This window comes from Orussus abietinus, unplaced genomic scaffold, assembly GCF_000612105.2.
Source record: "Orussus abietinus isolate OABI.00-Male unplaced genomic scaffold, Oabi_2.0 scaffold18, whole genome shotgun sequence".
In the NCBI taxonomy this organism is placed as follows: Eukaryota; Metazoa; Arthropoda; class Insecta; order Hymenoptera; family Orussidae; genus Orussus; species Orussus abietinus.
The window spans coordinates 540,446-560,133 of record NW_019396011.1 but is presented as its reverse complement, the minus strand read 5'-3'; the positions used below and the strand labels follow the sequence as shown (position 1 = coordinate 560,133).

Sequence of the window (19,688 nt, the reverse complement as noted above, 5' to 3'; positions counted from 1 at the left end):
GAATTATAAATCCATGTAGGAATTTTTAACGCCTTTTCCGACGTCAGATTTATAAGCTCGGTGTCTTAGACCTCACGTACTGGAAGCGGAGGAATTTTGTGAATATCATTAACGGCGCGGCTACCCACTCACCCCGGGGAATTAGAGTCCATCAAGACGTAATGCGCCTAATGGCGTAATTGCTCGGGCAAATTTCACGCTCCAGGATCCGCCATATTTGCGATAATTTTCTTCGGCAAATGTCGAGCTAGAGTGCCTGGGGTGCATTATTCATGCGAAGACGCACGGTGCGGTAGGTCGGGTCCGCGGTAACTCACTCCGGGGATATATATGGCCCCCCTTGCTGCCTCCTATATCTTATTGCGCATCCACTGTGTATCCCGTCCGTACATCCCCTCGAATCCCCCATAAGCAGGGGCGAAGTCGGGCCAAAGGTGTTCCGGAGATGGCGTCCATGAAAGGTCCTGTCCGAGGGTGCCTCGCATCCGGACGCGACGGGGATGGGTCGGAGAAGGACAGGGTTTCTCATTAAATCCGGTGATAGTGACGGGGGAATCACCCCCGACGAAACTTGCAGATGGAATAAATTTCCCCCTCCCTCCGCGAATATAAAATTCCAGTTAATTAAAACGTCCGATTCCAATTAATCCCGCGCGTTACTTACGGGGGCTCGGGGGAAGGCATCGGGGGGGGGTTTCATTTTTTATTCCACAATTAGAGGTGGAGGAAAAAAATATACGCCATCGGTGGAGCTCGGGAATCGGTCGTTCGGGGATTTTGACACGGGGCCCCTTGTATTACGAACGTGTCGAGAATCCACCCACCTAGGGGATGGGATCATCCCCAGACCCCCCAGGGAAACGTTTCTCCCAGCTGCCGTCCGACCGTAGGGTACGACTGCCAACCTTCGACCAACTTCGAAATGGAATAACTTTTTTCCCCCCGAGGAGAGCGCCGCGTGGAAATCGCGGTGGCGAAAATCGAAACAACCGTCAAAATCCATGATCTCCGATTTTCCGTGAAAATCGATGTTGCTCAGAAATGCCGACGGGCCCCTTCGCGAATTTCTCGAGTTTTCCGAGTTGTCGCTCCGAGGATTTACGCGTCGCGGGAGCTCGCAACTAATTTCGTTGCCGCGTTCGTAAATTACCTGCCGACGACATTTCCGCTGGAACGTACGAGGGGAAAAGTCAAGCGAGACCACCGCCTTTTGGCTCGACCACGTGGCCCGCATGCCCAGTTCCGATTGGCCCGGCGTCACGTGACCGCCCCACGTGGTCAGCCGACAGCTGTCACCCCGACCACGTGCTCGCCAGCATCCGATCTCGGGCGCGCTCGTTCCCGGGGGAAGGCGCGTCGCTCCGTTTATTTCGATCATTCGGATTACTGCCGCGGAAACGACGGGCGAGAGGAGCGCACTCGAGGTTTACGGCCCGGCACGGGGCGGGGAGGTTTATTGCCATTTGCATTCCTCGGCAGGCCGCGCTCCAGGGCCGCCGATCCGCCCGAGAAATGACAAATCTCCGCCTTGGCGTTATTACTTCCGCCGGGGACGTCCCTTTACGTGCTCGGGGGTCCCGCGGGTGAGCGCGCGCCAGGCGGAAACGAGGTATTCATTTTGAAAGGGCCCTCGTTACGCGGTTAACCCTTCTTTTCGCCGCGACCGGGGCTTTTGCCACGGCGAGAGACTCAAAGTGCGCGGGGAACTCGCCCGGGACGAGGGCGCGCCTGCTGAAACGACGGGGAATTTCTCGCACCCGGCTGACACCGTTGCGCCTTTTTCGTTTTTACCTGGAGTTTCTTTTTTGTATTTATATTTCTTTTTTTATCCCTCTCTTTACATGTAATCTGGGGCGGCGTGAACACTCTTTCCTCCCCGCGTTCTTCCTCTACCTTCCCTCGCGGTCTTACTCTTGCGAAATTCTTTCGCGAGGAATTATGGAAATTTTGGGGGACGGTCGTGAATGGCTAACGGCGAGCCACCCCCCGGGGAGGATCTCGCGAGGATCTTTGAACACGCGCCGGACAACGGGGCATTATTCGACGAGAACGCTGCGAGGAGAGGACGATTGCTCTCGACGTTCTCGCAAGGGTGCTTTTCCTCCGGCATTTGTTCGCGTCGAGGGCCGGCCTCTCCACGGCCATTTTGCCCTCCCGCCGTGAGAAAACGTCACGAGCTTCGACTTTCGCCCGGAGGATCGTTGGTGAAGTCTCGCTGATGCCCCCTAGTCTTGCTGAAAAATTAGCGCGAAGGGGGGAAATTAAACGGGGGGTACCTAATGAAGGAGGGAAAAGGGATGCCAAGGACGGGGGAAAATTGTTGAGAGACGAGAGGGAGGAATCGTTTCTGGTATTCGGCCTTCCCGCTGAACGGTGCGAAATTACGCGCGGCGTTCTTATTTCCTAATTAAACGACTCGTTTCAGGAGGGAGGGAAAAAAGCTCCGATTCGTGGAGGAGTTTAGCTGCGTGTCTCCGTCTCTCTTCCTCGTTTTGCATTCCGCCCTTGTGCGTTCCCGTACCTCGTGCTCGTTAATGCTTAACCTCCCCCCGGCGACGTTCCCTTCGGGCAAAACGGCGTTATACACGAAGAATGGAGTTAATTCGCTGTCGCATGAAACGAAACGTGGAATTACCGATTCAAACCCGGACTCCGCGGAATTAACCCCCTCCCTGGTCCCGGGTAATGCCGCGCCTCGAGTCTTGCGATTTCGCGACGATAACGACCGGCGAAACGATAACGCCGTTAGGGGCGATTTATTTACGGGAGATAGGAAAATATCAAAAGTGCCCTGGGATGTGGAAATTGTCCTCCCTTTTCGTGATTTCACGGTGATTTCCCTTTAAGGGTTTAACGGCGCAGCCCGTTGATGGCCGGCACTTGGCCCGTTTCGAAAAGTCGAGCCAATGCCCTCCCTCGTCTTATTCAGATTCGGTATACCAGGGGATGGCTCGGGAAAAATCTTCCCCCGACCAGGCGAAGGGTCCCCGAGGTCTTTGACCCATTTCGCGCTTTCTGTCGGGGAGATGAAAATTAAATGTCATTATGCAAATCGCCTTTATCAGTTAACGCGTTGCCTCTAATGGCTCCCCGGGAATCCGCCCACCGTCCCCTGGGAATATCACCAAGATTTGCAATACGATTCGCTTAATTTCCCCCCTCGAACGACTCTATTTATCACGGCCAACTCGTTGAACGGGAAAAAATGGACGCGCGAGTCCTGGGATTAATAATAAAACCCATTCTTTTTTTTTCCCCGCGAAAATCACGTTTCGTCATTTATTTGCAGACGAGGATTAAGGGTTCTGCCTGGCTTGTATGTTCATACGCCGGGATTTCCCGAGGCGAATATTTCCATTATGGATTTTTTTTTTCCTTTTTTTAATGAAAATCACGTACCGTCATTTATTTCCAGAGGAGGACTACGACGCATTCTGCCTGGCTTACATGTTCACGTATCGTGACTTCGAGATGGGAACCCTCGGCTTGGCCTGGACGGGCGACCTGAAGAACGCCGGAGGCGTTTGCGAGAAAAACGGGGTAAGTTTTCGCGGCGGCCCTCGTAAGGTCGGATTATGTCGTCCGAGGGGATACTCCCGCTCTTTACGGCCGGCATTTGCATAAATTATACGAGCCGAGCCGGCCCGCGAAATACGCTGATGAGTTTTTAACTGCAACGGGGGTTTCGACTTTGACGGAACTTTGCCATCGCCCGCAGACCTCGAGGTCTTCTCTCCCCTTCTCTCGTAGCGAATCCTCTCCGAGGGGTGGATTTTTTCCACCCCGACCAACGACTTTCCCGAACGAAGGTATCTCAGCCCCTCCTGCATGAATTACACGAACGGCAAAAAATTACAAAATCGTCGGTACCGTTCCCCATAATTGAACACCAGCAGGCTTAACCCGAAATGAACGATCAAATAGGTGTTTTTTGATCATTCAAATTCAGAGCAAATACCTACGGTAGATACGAAAATAATTAATTTTCAATTCAAGTTGCCTGTTAAATCCGATAGTTTCGATTCGCGGATTAAATTTCTCGGTGAGCGTTCTTCCCGGCGGAGCTTCCTCAAACGAGACTGACTGGCGTTTCCGGAGTCGCAGCTTCCGACCAGCCGCGTTTGAAACGTCAAAGCACAGAACTGGAACAATTCGCGGCTTTCCTCCCCCTTGCCCATCCCCGTGGAAGCTCTTTAAGCGCGCCGCGTGTTGGCGGATCCGGCTCGGCTTAGCCGCGTCGCGGATCCGGCGTGAGCTTTTGTCCCCGAAGCTCATGAAAGGTGCTTTCGATGATCGAGCCCGCGCGAGCGAGAACTCTCCCTCTGGCTTTGAAAGCACCCTCGACACCTTGCAGCCCCCTCCACCCCCTTGAAACGAACGTCCGATTTTTCCTTCGCGATAATTCCCGGACCAAGAAAATGTGTAAAACGGCGTGGGAAAAAAATTCCGAGTGGATCCGCGTCTTCTCGCTCCCGATGACTTGACTTGGTTTTTTTTTTAACAATGTCGACGTCCCTGCCCCTCTGGACGGAAGACGAGGGGAAGGAGAAAAGGTGGCCTTGGGGCGCTTTATTTTCCGGGGTGCGACCAAGGGGTGCTTCGGGCTCGCCTTTCCTCGTCCCTGCAACCTCGTAATTTCCAGGGGTGAACCGAGCCCCGTCTCTGACCCGCAATTTATCGCCACCGTCGTCCCTTATTTCTCTATATTTCCCAATTCTTTTACTATTTTTAAATCGAACACTCACGTATTTCACGTATTCCTTTTTTCTTTTTATTCCCTAGTTCTTTATTTTTTAATGGTTTCCCCGGTGGAAGGGACATTTAGTGGTTTTCTGGGAGACCGAGTCGTCCCTGTGGAAACGCCACCCCTGGGGCGGACAAAGTGTCGCCCGCAAAGGATACGTGTGTCCAGGGTAAGCAGATACTAAAAGGGACGTTTCTCCGTGGCCAAGGGCAAAGGGAATGCGGGATATTAAATATCGATCCCCGACCTATGCCGAATAATTCCGCGGGCCGCTCCCGAGGGCCGCACCCCTCGGATCAAACGATTTATAGCCGCCCTAATTGGGATTGCACCCTTGCGGGTTAAGAAGCATCCTCTTAGAGTCCACGTCCTAAGGGTGGATCTACTCGGTTGAAAAAAAAAAATACACGGGGGTATAGGTGTACGTAAGAAAGGGTGTGGAAATTATTTACCCTCGACGCGTCGATGGAATTTCGCGAATATGGAAGGAACATGGGAACTCGTGCCGTATCAGACCCCATCCGGCATGCAAATCGCCCTTACGTGCTCCGTAACTTCCGGGTGGAATCGTACCTACGCAAACGCAAACCGAGGGTTTCCGGCTTGTTGCAGCACTATCGCGGCAGCATGAAGTCCCTGAACACGGGGATTGTTACCCTGCTGAACTACGGGAAGCACGTGCCCCCAGCCGTGTCGCACGTCACCCTGGCCCACGAGATCGGACACAATTTCGGCTCCCCGGTAAGTTGCGGAACTTCATTTTTCATTTCTCAAATCTCGGCCAAGAATATGAACTCTCCACCTTGAACCTTCCGCTCCCTTGAGGTGATAGAGAAAGGAAATTCGGTGCATCCTGTCTGTAGAAAAGTTGTGTCAATATTTCGAGGTTCTGTGTATGTTGGATAACCCTTTCGTGTCACCTTAAAGGGCACGCTAGCAATCGGAGACCACGAGAGACTAGAGGGGTCAGGTGATTAGCCGGACCGGATTAATCCGCGGCCGGAAGAAGCGGGATTAACCAGGGGTGGATTAATTATTGGCTGGCGCCCTTTGTTGCAGCACGACCCCGAACAATGCACCCCGGGAGGGGAGGACGGCAACTTCATAATGTTCGCCCGTGCGACCAGCGGCGACAAGCGCAACAATAATCGCTTCAGCCCTTGCAGCCTGAACGCCATTAATCCCGTGCTCAATACCAAAGCTCGCTCCCCGAAGGGTTGTTTCACGGGTAAGCTTCAACCCCCCGTGAACCCCGAGACTCCCCAGGGGGTGGTCCCGTCAGGACGCGGCCACTTGGCAATTCATTCGCGGACATCGGCCCTGAAATTCCGTCTCGTCTTTGCATAAATTCGACGGATCCGCGATGTCGGAATCGTGGACAAATTAAAAAAAAAGTATATAAAAAAATAAGGAAGAATAGGGAGGATCGCTTCGCTCTAAAATTCTCATTTTCCATGTTTTCCGCGTTTTTCGCGGTTCCCACGCACGCTTCGTTAAAGCGCGAATTGCGGGGAAATCGAGCCCTTTGAAGTCGGCGGACGCGATTTTTCCTCCATTTTTATGTTCAATTATGAAGAAACGGGGGAGGACGGAATTGCGGATAGGACGCGGCCGATCGGATCAACGTTTGGCTGTTCATTAATTCCTCCGCCGATCGCGAGGGATTCCCTTGCGATTTTATCCGGGCTTTGTTTTACCTCTGACTTTTCCATTCTTTCCGTCCGCCCTCGTTCCGCAGAACCGCAGGCTTCCCTGTGCGGAAACGGCGTCGTCGAGGACGGGGAGGAGTGCGACTGCGGCTGGGAGGAGGACTGCAGGGACTCCTGTTGCTTTCCTCAGCGTCGGTATCCACCTGCCGAGGAGACCCCCTGCACCCTGACACCTGGGTCCGTGTGCAGTCCGAGCCAGGTGACCTCAGAAAAAGTCTAAACTAACCGAACGTCGAATCGTTACGTTGAAATTAAATCTACGTTGCCTAAATAATTTTTTCACCCGTACAAAAAAAAAAATATCGACAAAAAAAATATCGTACACCTTCGGTGGATCCGCGTTTCGAATTTAGTGACGTTTTATCGGGAACTCTTTTCCCGTTAAGGTGATACGAAAATTACATTATATTTAATGCACGGACGTCGGGAATATTTTTGATCTCTTTCTCCAGGGCCCCTGCTGCACCAACGAGTGCAAGCTGCGGTTCGGCGACAAGTGCAGAGACGACAACGGTTGCAGGGACGCGAGTTTCTGCGACGGCCGAGCCCCCCACTGTCCGCCCTCGATCAACAAGCCCAACAAGACGATCTGCAATCAGGAACTGGTCTGCTTCATGGGAGTGCGTGTCGACGTTCTACGGGCTCGATCGAGTGGATATTAAAAATCGAGGACTAAGAGATACGTCTTTTCCCCCTGTCCAGGAATGCACGGGAAGCATCTGCCTGGCGTACGGCCTGGAGTCCTGTCAGTGCATCCCTGGACCGCACGACCCCTCGACGAAGGCCTGCGAGCTCTGCTGCCGCCTCCCGGGGGAGAACCAACCGTGCCTGTGGGTATCGAGTCGCCGCAAGAAAATCCCTCCGCGAATGTACTTGGCGCGAGACGCTACCCGGTTCTTTACCCGGGTGCACTCGGCGCGAAACTCCACCGAGTTTCTCGGGAGATGAGTCCTGCGAAATTATGCCCCGCCAAGTACCTTCCGCGATTTACCATCTCCGTCCATCTTCCTTCTTTTCTCCCTTTTTCAGGTTTTTCTCCTCAAAGGGGCTAACTCCATTACCGCGGCCTCTCCTTCCGGGGGGTCGTCCTCGAACGCGATTTCAGCCCCTAATCGAATGAGCCCGACCTCGATTGCCCACCTCTAAGCGACGTCTTCCCGTTCGATCCGCCAGGAAACGGGAAACGGGAGAGGCAAATCTGCAGGAGTCGCGATCAGCTGATTTCGGGTACTGGAACGTTTGACGTAGTTACGGCGACGCTTGACGTCAAACGTCTCGACCGAAACCGTCGTCGCGTGAAACGTTTGCGTTCTCGTCGGCACGTCAAACGTTCCTAACGTCCTCCACGTGACGTCGGACACCTCTAACGTCCTCGTCCTTGAGCCGAAACGCTTCCAACGTCCTCGTTGTTACGCGAAACGTTTGCGACGTCGTCGTAACGTCAAACGCTTCCACCGTTCTCGTCGTTACGCCGAACGTTTACGCCCTCGTCGTTAGGCGGGACATTTCCAGCATCCCCGTCGTTATACGTCGAAACGCCCCGACGTATTCATCGTTAGGTCGAGCCGTCGTTCCGACGAGCGCTCCCAGCGTCGCATCCGTCGACCCCCGTGGCTCTGAATCAGTGATTAGGAGGGACCGATCGGGTCGCGGAATCATGAAACGCACCGAGGGTCGCCGACCCGCTCCAATTCCGTGTCGTTGTTTACCCCGCACTCCCCGCAATCGGTCGCCCGGCAATCGGCCCTCGAATTAGGGCGCAAACCATAATGGGATTAAAATTGAATGACTGCTCGATCGGTGACTTCCTGGGGCCTCCGTCTCAGGGTGCCAATTCCCGGTCGCGGACTCAACGACGAGGGAATGCAAATTCAATTGATTTTGGCCTTGATTCTTGCTTTCGGTTTTGCTAGATTCATGATCGATTTATTCTCTTCAGGTCTTCGTTCGACTGGAATTCCCCGCCTTATGACATCCCCGACATGTTCGCCAAGCCTGGGACCCCCTGCAACGACTACAACGGGTACTGCGACGTCTTCCAAAAGTGCAGAGAAGTGAGGACCGTAGATTGTGAGAATTCTTAATAAGCAGTACATCTTTAACGGGATATCTCCTCGGTCCAGGTGGATCCCAGTGGACCTTTGGCTACCTTGAGGAAGCTCCTACTTTCCGACGAGAGTCTCGCCACGTTTAGAAGATGGGTCGCCGAACATTGGTACGCGGTCGGCCTGATAGTACTCGCCGCGATATCAGTTCTGGTACGTATCCTCCGCAGCCGAGTATTTTCGGATAAGCCGGGATCATTTGCTCAAAAATATCGATCCAAGCCCGATAACGACTTCTATTCCCCTGTTTCGCCGAATAACGCTCTCTAGAAAAGTGTGAGCAAAACCAGAGACGACGACTGGAAGAAAAGTAAGTCCGTAGGAAAGTGCCGAGTCGTTGCAGTAACGGAGGCTTGCCAGTCGGTAGTCGTATTGCCAGTTAAAAAATGTCATTTCGCAAGAAAAAATAACCCCCCGACTCTGTAAGTACGGTTTCAACGGGGCCGTTTAACGGGGCTAGACAATACCCATCTCCGTTTAATTCCCCCGTCAATATTAGCGGATAAACGTGGAGGCGCGGAAAATAATACCCCGATTGCATAATTACGTGACACCGCTCTCGTTAGTTTAACGCCGTTTGGCGCCGTGTAACGGCCAGCCGAAGGTCAAGCGAATCGATCGGAGCCGATTGGACCCGTTACAATTGCCAATGCAATCGGTTAAGGTCGTTTAAACCGCGCTTTCCTCTCGCCGGAATGCACCGCGTGGCGAGCCGGGGTGCCGTTCAAATCACTGATCGCCGTTGTACGAATATCTTATCCGTGTTCGCGTGTGGCCCGACCCCGCAACGGATTACCCAACGAGGCCAGCGGACACGTGTTGCACTTGGACGTAACTTAACCGGATAACATCTTTCCCAAGTTGCGTTCCAACTTGAGATCGTACGTCAAAAGCGTGCACCCTGCTTGTTCTTGGCGTCCCCCGTTTCGTTGCTCACACATGGATCACCTCTACGTAGTTAGGGACCATAAGGGAAACCCAGTTTTAGGGCGCCCTGGTCCAACTCTTCAGGGTATAAATTTACAGCTTGGTAACGAAGCTTGGAGTCCAGGATAACATCCCTCCTGTAGGAACGTATAGCTTGGTAACGAAGCTTGGAGTCCAGGATAATGTCCTTTCTATAGGTTCCCAGGTATCGCAGGGTGGTTCCGATAGGTCCGATTGGCATCGATTCCGTGGTTTCAGGTGGCCAGCACGCGGTTCCTGGGCAAGCGTCCGGATCAGAAGCTGAAGTCGGTCACGATAATCCACAGCTCCACGACGGAAACGGTGCGCCTCCCCCCAGAAGGGGCGGAGGGGGTGACGGTGCACCCCCCGGTGGTGAGGGCGAAGCTGCCCCTCAGTCGCAAGGTGCGGGAAAAGAGGCGTCGCCGAACCCATAAAGACGATGCCAATGGTGCAGCGAACGACAAGTCTACCAAGGTGAGTGCAGGAGAGGTTCGAGTTCCTCCACCTTGAACAGGCAATTCGTACCCCGGTAGCGATAAGTAAAGTCGATCTTGGTCTTGGGGAAAATCTTCACCCTCGTTCTTCACGAAAAGGTCCCGAAGAAGAAGAGGGTGGCCCCGACCCCATCGGAGGAGCCGACCAGGAAGAAACTGTCCGAGGCGCTGTCCATGCCCAATAAGAGGAAGACCAAGGAGAGGCAGGCCCCCGAGACCGCGGTGAACCCGAAGAAGAAGCGGAAGAGGAAGGAGGTGATCGATTACTCCGCCACGCAGACGGAGACCGAGCCAGGTGGAGGGGACAACGCGGACCCGAAGAGCAAGGTGCGCTCCTGGCTGTTGGCGTCGCAGACGAGGCTGGACCCACCCACTTCAGGGTCGGCGTTGCCGAAGAGCAAGTCGACGCCGGTGGGCCTGACGGCGGCGGGGACGCCTTCGGGGAGAACCGGGAACAACGTGGCGCAAGGACGCGTGGGGAACGGCGTCCAGGGTGCCGGGAGGATCAGACAGGCCGCCCTGAAGAGGCTGACGGACCAGAAGAGCAGGTCCGCCCCTCTGGCCAAGAGCGACAAGAACGACCGGGTCCGCCTGCAGGTGGTCTACAAGCCGCCCTTCAAGTTCAGCGTGAGGCTGAGGAAGACCGACAAGGTGGGCCAGGCTCCGGGAGGCCACGGACCCGCGCGCAACCCTGGCCCTAGGACCGGCGTCCTCGTCAGGACCTCGAAGAAGGACCGCGTCGGCCTCGGACACACCTGCCGGCAAAAGACGCCCTCCAGGACCAACGACGTCCGCGTCCCCGAGCCGGCCAACTCCGACCTGCACACCGTGCCCTCCGACCTGGAGGTCCTCCTCTCCGAGAGCGAGTTCCTCTTCTCGGACGCGTGACCTCGGCGAGCCCGCTCGCTCCTGGCGAGTCTTACCCGATGACGTTGACCCAGGTCGAGCTCCTGCCGCATGTAAATAATTTAGATAGGCATCGACTGAGTGCGGGGGTGGGAGGCTCCCCAGCCGGAGCCTCGCTCCCCTCCTCTTCTTCTTCTTCGTCTTCTCGCGACCCCGAAGAGAGTTCCCGAGGCGGTCCGGTCGATGCACCGTGCTTCTCTCCGGGGTCTCCCCGATCTGCGATCCTGCAGGTCGGTGATCGAAGGATTGCTCGCTCGGAAATCGCACGATACGTCCTTTAAAATCTGTTTTAAAATCGCAATTTCCTGAGTAATTGGGCTAAATAGTCCCATGAGACTTTTGGTCCTAGAACGCAGAATTTCGCGAGCGAGCAACCCCTCGTCGAGGATAGTCGTAAGAACCGCTGTGATTCGCCTTTCTATGTTCCTCCGATTATCGTAATTGGGGAGTCCTGTCCATTTCTTCCTCCATGGACGCGATTTCGCGTCGAGTACGGAGACTTCGCTGTCTTCGGAAATGTCGCTGCCTCTTCTTCGTGCCGACTTGCCTCCGTCGGGCGCTCATCATCCTCGGGGTTTTTTTATTTTAACATTCCGAAGCATTGTTTTAATTTGTCGAATACTCTCGGGGCCAACGTCGGGATTTCAACATTGTGATACGTGCCAATATATACGAATTACCGACGAATATGTCGCACTGCCCGATGCGGACTGCGAGATGTCACTTCCCGTTGGGAAGAAAAAAAAAAAAAAACAGACAAATGTTAAATTTTATAAAACGCCACTTTGCATTCCTGGAGTCTGCAAAGTGGTTCCAGGAAGAGACGGCCTTCGCACTCCGAGAAAATATTCCGCGTAGGAGCACGCCAATTCGCGATGATTACGCCCGAATTGGCGTTTATCTCCTTCTTTTCCACTTTTTGTTCTCGACTAAGGCCTACGTCCGTTAACACGTCCGACTGAGGGTTCCCGGAAATCGTCGCGTCTTCTCGCGAAGACCTGATCGAGTCCTCGGTCTCAAGTCGAGGGCATTCAAATCGTCCGCAATTGCAGTATAATTTTTCCCAATCAGCCTCCTGAATTATGCATCCATATGCAAATCCACCGCGGTGGACATCTCGAAAATTGCACTGAGGTCTAAAGTTCCTAACGTCGGCTTTCGTTGCTTCAAAGAAATGGAGATGAGCCATCCTCGGCTCGAAATCGAGGACCCGAGTGATTTCCGTGGACCGGGAGCTTGAGAATTGATCCGTACTTAAATCGAACCTTGAATCGGTACTTAAATCTACTTAGATCCAAAAGGATGGCCCAACGATACGTTGGATTTCTTAAGAACCCTTTTCGCGATCGGAAGACAAAATGGCCGCCCGCGGTCAGGCTTAAAAACCGATGGTTTACAATTCCTGCGTGTAAATATTCACTCGCAAGGGGTGTGTTAAATAGTGGCGCCGTTACTTACAGATCTACTATACAGCGATGTACTTATTTTTTTTATGGACTTGTACAGAAGCGGAACGAGCGCTCCTTCGCTCCAGTTAAAGCATCCTCCATTTCGCCGGGACGGAAGGAGAGTAAAAGTATGGAGGCCCGTCGTAACTAATTAACAAAAAATAAGTACTTTTAGCGGCTCTTAGTACTCTTCGGGAAGAAGCTTCCCTCGTTAGCCGGGACTCCTTTCTCGCGTTCTCGGGAATTCCACCGCCCTTGTTTCCCTAAATAGCTAATTCTTGCGTTACTCCTAAAAGACTCGAACTCTTTGCCGATCCCTTTGGTTAATCCAATTTTCGTCGCGTTTGTATCGTCCGGAGGTACTCAAGGATTTTCGTACATGCACCATGCTCCACGGAAACCTAATTAACGTGTTAGTAATTATTCGAGACTCGACGCGCGTTTTCCGCTTCGCATGTATATACGTCTTAGCGAATTGACATTATTTCCGACTCGAACGCGGAAGTCGCGTCTCGAGTTTCGCCATTTTCTTTTTTATGCGCTCGCCCCGCGCGACAATTCCTCGATAATTAAGTGCAAGACTAAAAACGGCGCCGAAACGCTTACCGGTGTAAATACGTATTACGGACACTAGTTGACGCTACTATTAGATACCAAGAACATAAATGGCCTGATTCGAGGGTCGACAGGTGTCAAATATCGCTCGCGATCGTTTTTCCCCCAGACAACGAGTGTCCGGTGTCGCCTGATTTCGTCCCACGTATTTCCACCCACTTTTTTTAGAATTTCTCAAACGTGCATGCAGGTCATGTCACCGTTCCCAAGCAGTTAAACCGAGCGAACAATTAAATACCTTCGCAGGGAATTATAATTAGTTACTATAAGAAGCGTCCAACATTCCGTATTCTCCATTCGTTGTAAGCGAGAAGTCGCCTCGAAGTCGGTGTTCGTTCTTTTCGTACGTATCGTTAAACTACTGTATAACTCGACAGGGAAGGAGAATCTCCTCGCAGAGCTGTCGTGAGACGGAGCCTAATAAGAAACTCTAATTAGAACTAATTAGCACTCCACAGTCAATTTAACTCTTAACGTCTATTTTTACCGTTTAATTTATAAGCCACGCGACCGACTCGAATTCTCGGTCTCAGCGTTCGTCGGACATCATTCGATGTAAACGGGGACTAGGAATAATTAACAAAGCCAAATATAAAATTCACCCCAGCGACCAGGAACAATGGAAAGCCCGATTCGATAGCCATACACCAAAGTACCCGCGGAAAAGTCGCAAAGATATTAAATTCGGCCACCAGGTTTAATTCCTCCTGATTTTTTGCGTATAAAAAGGGCATTCATAGGTCAAGTCTGCGCGAGGGTCGGTCTTATCGGAGCCCTGATAAGCGCGATCGGCGAATACGTACGAAGGGAATTTGTCTGGGGCGAAATCGATCCACACGAGATGGGGCTGCTGTATTTTTACACGGACTTTGTATAATATTAACGTAAAGCGAAGACTATATCATTCCTGTACCGTGTATATATACCTGTGTACTAAAATAAACGTTGCAAAGTACAGATATTTTCTTCGCCAGAGATTAATTCGGAGATTGCTCACGGCCAGGGTCGCGCGATGGAGTCCTGTGCTCCGACCCTGGCCGACGCCAAAAAAAAAATAGATATAGGAATATTCCGAAGGCCATGAATACGAAATAACGCAAGAGCGTCGAATAGACGAGCATAAGGGGTGGCATCGCGATGGACGTGTCGGAAGCACCGACATAGTCCCTCCTATACAGGGCGACGCAAGGGGTGGGATCCTATCGGTGCATGCTGCAGTTCCGGCTCGGTGCAGCGGCAAACGGTGGAGGGTACTAGCCAGTTTCGCCGGTTTATAGGCATACAACGTATCCCGAAGCTGGACCTGCGCTAAATCGCCAACCTGTCCGAGGTGGCGGGAATTAAAAGGAATTTACGAGGCTTCGGCCCTCGAATCTGGTTCGCGCGGTGCCGCGATTTGACGATCCATAAACCGAGAAGTTCTACCGTTTGGGCATCATCCGTGAAAAGGGAGCCCCGCGGCTCCGCTCCGTTTCTGCTGAAATGGGTTAACTGGCTAACTCTCGGGCACGGAGCTCCGAATGAAAAGTTCCCCTTGATTGGCCGTTTGCAGGGAGATTTGGAGAACCGATGGCGCTTGCGATTCTGAGGTCCCGGGTTTTAGGAATCAACGCGAACTCGAAAAACGCCCTGGTTCAGGAATCGGGACGTCCGGATCATTTTCGTTTGGCCTTCTTCCGGGACATTTGGAAAACCGATGGGTTGTTTCATGGTGGGATGGAATCAATTCTCTGGTTTCACTATTCCAGGTTTTAGGAATCCTCGAAGCCGAGGTGCGTGCTTCGACAGTATCCTGGCCCGCTCTTCGGCAATTTCTCTCCTTCTCAGGGTTTCTCGTTCGTCCTGCAGGCTCTTCAAGGATCGTTCCCTCCGGGCTTCTTCGGCAAGCTTGGCTCTGGCTCGCGTTATGGCTGCCCTCAATTCCTGGCCGTACTGGATACCTGCAACCGACGTAAATTAACGACCAGAAGACACGCAAATCCCGGACAAGAATTGCTCGTTACGTCCGAACCTTTGGATCGACTCCTTATCAACGGTGCTTACCCGAAGAGCATCGCTTCGCTATCACGAGAGCCCATCGCTCTTATCAATTTTCCAATTCTTAATCACTAAACGGCACTTCGTACCCCTCTCTCGACGAGCTTCCGCCTCTCTTCGATCCTTCTCTCGATCGATGCGCGTTTGCTCGTCGTTGTTCCTCGCGAAAGCCGCGTCCATTTCAGCTTCCTTCTTCCTGAATTCAGCAACGACCCTCTTCTGGCTGGCCATCTCCTCCAAGAGCTCCGTCCTTAATAGCCGTTTCTTCGACTGCTCGCTTTTTATCCGGCCCTCCAGCTCGCTCTTCATCTTCTGCTCGCAGAGCTCCTTCACCGTGTCCTCGCGTTCCCTCCTTCCGTCCTCCTCCTGCACCATTTTTCTCGCCATGGCCTCCGTCATCCTCTCCCTCCACTCGGCTTTAGCCTACGGGAACGGGAATTAATTGTCTCGATTAAACGACTCTCCATTAAATGTCTCGCCGAAATAAAAGGCACCCTCGAGGACTCGCCTTCTCGAGGCGCTCCTTTTCCTCCGTTTCCTTTTTCCCGATTATTTCCTGCAGCCGATAATGCTCGTCCTCGAGCGCCTCCTTTTCTTTCTCCTTCCAAATTCCTCGGGCCCTGAAGAAAGCCTCCTCTTCGGCCCTCAACTGCGCGGCTTTCCGCAGTTTCCGGTTCTTCAGGGCCTCCCCTTCCTCTCGGAGAACTTGGCTCAGTTCTTCCGCCAATTTTCCCTCTCTTTGCTTCTCTTCCGAGTCCTCCTGCCTCCTTCGGTAATTCCCGATCAGCTGATCCTGGATCTCGCGCCGATACTTATGTTTCTTTTCGCGATCCTGCAGCTGCAGTTGCCGCGCGTCCTCGAGCGACCAGTTGTCGACGAAGAATGCTTCTCTTTCCCTCCGTCTCTCCTCCTTCCTTTTGGCCTCCTTTTCTAGGATCTGCAGGTGCACCTCTTTAGCTGCATAAGCCGAGCGCAGCTGCACCTCCAGTTGACGAAGCTCTTCGGAGCTTTCTCGCAGCAGTTGTCGTCGTTTCTCCTTCACGAGTTCTGCATCTATTCAAATTCAACGAAATCCTTGATAAGTTAGTTCCAAATTTACCTGAAGTCGATTTGAATTCCTATTTCACTTTCCCTCGTTTTATTTATTTTTTTTTTCTCAGATACTCGCATCTGACGAGTCTTTCAAATCTACGGAAATGCAACGAAGTCCTTGTTGGCTTTACATTTTCCTTTCAATCGATTTGGATTATTTGTATATCTCGTTCTGTAGTTCCATTTGACGAATGGCCTTCGACGGTAGTTACTTTTTAGTTGCGAGAGCTCGTGAGCCAATTTCTCAGCTCGCAGGGTTTTTTGCCGGGTCAAATCTGCCGTCCTTTGATCTCGCCGAAGTTTCTCCTCTCTGCAGGCTTCTCTGCGCTTTGTGTGCAGATTCCTCTTGAAATCGTTTAATTTTCCTCTTTCCTGGATCGCGTCCCGCCGCCTCTCGTACTCGGCCAGAGCTTCGTTTTCTTTCAATTCTCTCGCGAGATTCTCCCTGGCCTCGTCCTTCTTCCTCTGCTTCAGAGTTTCCTCCATTCCTGATTTCCAACTTGACTTAACTAAAATCAGACCCGACAAAACGTTCGTCCATACCGAGCCACTTACCTGCAAAAATCTCCACTCGCTAAATAATTTTATTCCCTTCGTGTGAATAAAAAAAAAATCGATTTGACCCTCAAAATTGCGTGAAAAAAAAAAAGTCATACACTAAATTAATTAACCACTTTTGCACGCGGCCTTAGAAAATCAATCATTTGTTACGCGCGTCAATTCTCGAGAACCTTGCGGCGAACTTCCGACCTGTCGAGAAAAAAAAATACACTCGCGACCCTTTTCACCGAATGAAGAATTAATCCAAAATTTCTCCACCGTCAAAATCGCAGAGAAAAATATTGATGAAGACCTTACGCTACTTCCAAGTAAAACAATTCGTTAATACTCCAACTCGCGCTGCTCTGAACTGATATTCTCTTATCACGACATCCTTTACGTCACACCATTCAGAATTGGTTTCCCGGGATATTTGCAAAATTGTTATTTCAGGCGATTAACAAATTCCAAATCCAATTCCTCGGAAGAGGGACTCCCTATAATCGGTGGTTATCGTCAAAATGTGGACGAGGTGGTAGCTCCGGATGTGATAAGAATCCATCGAGAAGTCACAAAAAACCTCACGAGGGATGTGGCAAGAGCAGATCAGCTCCGAAAATCAAGCACGGAGGTTTCGGGAGTTGCAAAACCGGGAAATGCGGCAACACGAAGAAAGAGTGAATTCTGTGAGCCCAAAAAACAAGAGCAATATCAACGAAAACGGATAAAAAAAATAAAACGGAATTTCCAAAGTTACAGGAACGAAACATGTAAAAACGAGCAAATTTCAAGTAACGCGTGAGACCCGACATTTGATGTAGTAACTTTATTTCTTATCTTATGACTAGTACACGAAATAAATACATGACGACTTAAGCCTACCGGTTGGCTTTGATAATAGTTGCGACTTGTCGAGAGTCGATGCAACTCCTATTTACCGATTCCACGTTCAAATTGGCTCTCCGAGGTAAATGCGAGCACACCCGTAACGATAGGTCGGGAAAAATAAATCGTTGCAAAAGATCTCGATTTAACGGCGCAGATTAGAAATCGCTACGATCTCCCGTTACGTGTGTAATCTCACCTAGATGCGACCTGATTACGCGTTACGGTCATACTCCGTGAATCGAAAGCATCGTCTTTGCGTAAGGTACCGTCAGTACAAAATATAAGTACATTTATATGCAATATGTATATATATAAAAGTACAACATTAACTCGCCAATACGACGTAACAGTTCGTCCCTAATACTTAGTAGAAACGCGTATGAGATCGGTCCGACAATTTGATCGCGTTTATCGTATCAATCGTCCTTCAAATTCGTTCGACTTGCTCGTACGAGCCTTTGGTTAATATTTCCCGATTTTCTTGTAAACGCGAGGCTCGAAAAAATCCCCCGCCCGATTATCGTGCTCCCTCCTCGGGGTGAGATTGTTTAACAAGTTGCGCCGCGATAACAGACAAATACGACAAAAAGTAACGATCGATAATTACGTAGACCCTCTTCAGTACGTACGCTCTCTTTTCCATCCCGCTATTTCACCGTGTAATCGTGAGACACAAACATTAACTTTATATATATATATATTTATATAGTTATGTGTATGTATGTATATATACAGTACCGCTCGTGTATTTTAGGAGCACTTCTTCGAGTTGCTAAATTTTTGCAAAAAGCCAACACGCGTTGGAAATCATTGATAAGGGGTCGCGAAGGCTCGATAAGCCGGTCGATAAATTCTGAAAAAAATCGGTGAAGGGATAAAAAATGAAGGAAGTGCGTTATAAAAATCTCGTCGAAGTCGAGAGGCTCCGTTCCTAAATGTACGAGCGGTAATGTATGTTTCAAGAGATGCGGTTGCGTCGCGGGACAAGTTCACGTGCCTCGACTAATTTCCGCGTCTCTTTACTCGGACCGGTCTTACTTCTTACCGAGACTAACTACGGAGGAATGATTAATTGCGGCTGAAAGCGCGCCTCGAGGAGATAACGAATAAAAACTGGAAGAGAGGAAAAAGATCCTTAACCAAAATGGTCCCAGGACACCAGACGTCCGAGAGGCTCCGGAAAGCTTGGCCTTACGATTAGACTTTCAAAATTTCTGGAACGGATTCAAATACATACTCAGTCGCACATAAGATTACATATGCTTCGATCGGGGCGTAGTTTCCCCTTGTAGACGACGGATTAATTCCCTGCCTCCCCTCTCACGAGGTCCTTATCGAAACGAGAAACCTCCTCGTCCGAAAATCCCTCTCGAGGCGGCAGTGGAAAAAGTACAAAGTGCATCGTCGACGTGGAAATTATACTCAGACCTTAACCTAAGAAGAGTAGACTCTAAGCATCGGTGCATTGAAAGGAGATGCAAGACATGAGCGTTCAACGTGGACGAGAGAGATCTTGAACTATCGGCGAAGGACTCGTCCTCACATTTTGCATACATCTTTCCTATTTACCATTAATTTGACATTAAACCCCCTCGACATCTCCCAGATAAATTATTGCCCGTTTAATTGAGATCGAGATCGTGGAAGCGAAATGTGAGAGCGAGCCCTTATATATTTATTTATTTATTTATACTCGACCTGCAACTCCGCCTTTAAAAGTGTCTTAACATCACACGTATAAAAAAGAAAGAACCCTTCGAAATGCTTGCGTAGGAACACCGAGACATTTAGAATATATTTAAACATCTTATTTTCTTTTTTTCTTCCTTTTCGTATCCTTGCTCACCGTGAACAGTAATATTAGAATATCGCGTTACGCTCTAACACCTTAACAGACATCGTCGGTATCGGATTGGAACATCAAACCGTCGTCTCGCGGAAGATCTTTACCGTAGAATCGGCGTGCTTGATATGGATGTACCGTGTTATCGTGGCGGCCCCATTGTTACACACTTCTTGGGCATTTTCCAAATTGGTCGGACTGGATTTCGATTTTCTCCCGACGTGATTCGTCTCCGCGGTTTCTGCGCCAGGGATGGATTGTTTTTTTTTTTCAAACAGAAGTGTCACACCTCGGGTCGACGTGCAGCTCAAAGTAATCT

General features: G+C 51.0%; 3 protein-coding genes across 3 annotated transcripts in view; 1 reads left to right on the top strand and 2 right to left on the bottom strand.

Annotated features, from left to right (window-relative positions):
- The window catches only part of LOC105700306 (disintegrin and metalloproteinase domain-containing protein 10), a 58,296-nt gene extending 44,370 nt beyond the window's left edge, over positions 1-13,926 (top strand). The window contains exons 9-18 of the mRNA XM_012426021.2: positions 3,416-3,540; positions 5,357-5,485; positions 5,804-5,972; positions 6,483-6,652; positions 6,906-7,073; positions 7,156-7,283; positions 8,393-8,507; positions 8,577-8,711; positions 9,744-9,980; positions 10,100-13,926. Coding sequence (XP_012281444.1) covers positions 3,416-3,540; positions 5,357-5,485; positions 5,804-5,972; positions 6,483-6,652; positions 6,906-7,073; positions 7,156-7,283; positions 8,393-8,507; positions 8,577-8,711; positions 9,744-9,980; positions 10,100-10,888 — 2,165 coding nt within the window. The 3' untranslated portion in view covers positions 10,889-13,926. The remainder of the gene's footprint in view (positions 1-3,415; positions 3,541-5,356; positions 5,486-5,803; positions 5,973-6,482; positions 6,653-6,905; positions 7,074-7,155; positions 7,284-8,392; positions 8,508-8,576; positions 8,712-9,743; positions 9,981-10,099) is intronic.
- Positions 13,927-13,979: 53 nt separating this feature from the next.
- Positions 13,980-15,401, bottom strand: LOC111674364 (stress response protein NST1-like). Its single transcript, XM_023434502.1, has 2 exons — positions 15,096-15,401; positions 13,980-14,909 (listed from the first exon to the last, which is right to left on the bottom strand). Exons 1-2 carry the CDS (start codon positions 15,391-15,393, stop codon positions 14,692-14,694), a joined length of 516 nt encoding a protein of 171 aa, XP_023290270.1. The 5' UTR covers positions 15,394-15,401; the 3' UTR covers positions 13,980-14,691.
- A 71-nt stretch (positions 15,402-15,472) lies between these two features.
- LOC105700228 (meiosis-specific nuclear structural protein 1-like) lies at positions 15,473-16,584 on the bottom strand. The gene is made up of 2 exons (XM_012425902.1): positions 16,311-16,584; positions 15,473-16,059 (listed from the first exon to the last, which is right to left on the bottom strand). Exons 1-2 carry the CDS (start codon positions 16,582-16,584, stop codon positions 15,473-15,475), a joined length of 861 nt encoding a protein of 286 aa, XP_012281325.1.
- Positions 16,585-19,688: the final 3,104 nt, after the last annotated feature.

Excerpts from the sequence above, each read along its gene's own strand:
- LOC111674364 (XM_023434502.1), bottom strand. The coding sequence starts at position 15,393 with ATGGCGAGAAAAATGGTGCAGGAGGAGGACGGAAGGAGGGAACGCGAG. Across the intron at positions 14,910-15,095 it reads GGAAGCTCGTCGAGAGAGGG|GTATCCAGTACGGCCAGGAA; the intron begins GTACGAAGTGCC and ends CGTCGGTTGCAG.
- LOC105700228 (XM_012425902.1), bottom strand. The coding sequence starts at position 16,584 with ATGGAGGAAACTCTGAAGCAGAGGAAGAAGGACGAGGCCAGGGAGAAT. Across the intron at positions 16,060-16,310 it reads CGAGCTCTCGCAACTAAAAA|ATGCAGAACTCGTGAAGGAG; the intron begins GTAACTACCGTC and ends GAATTTGAATAG.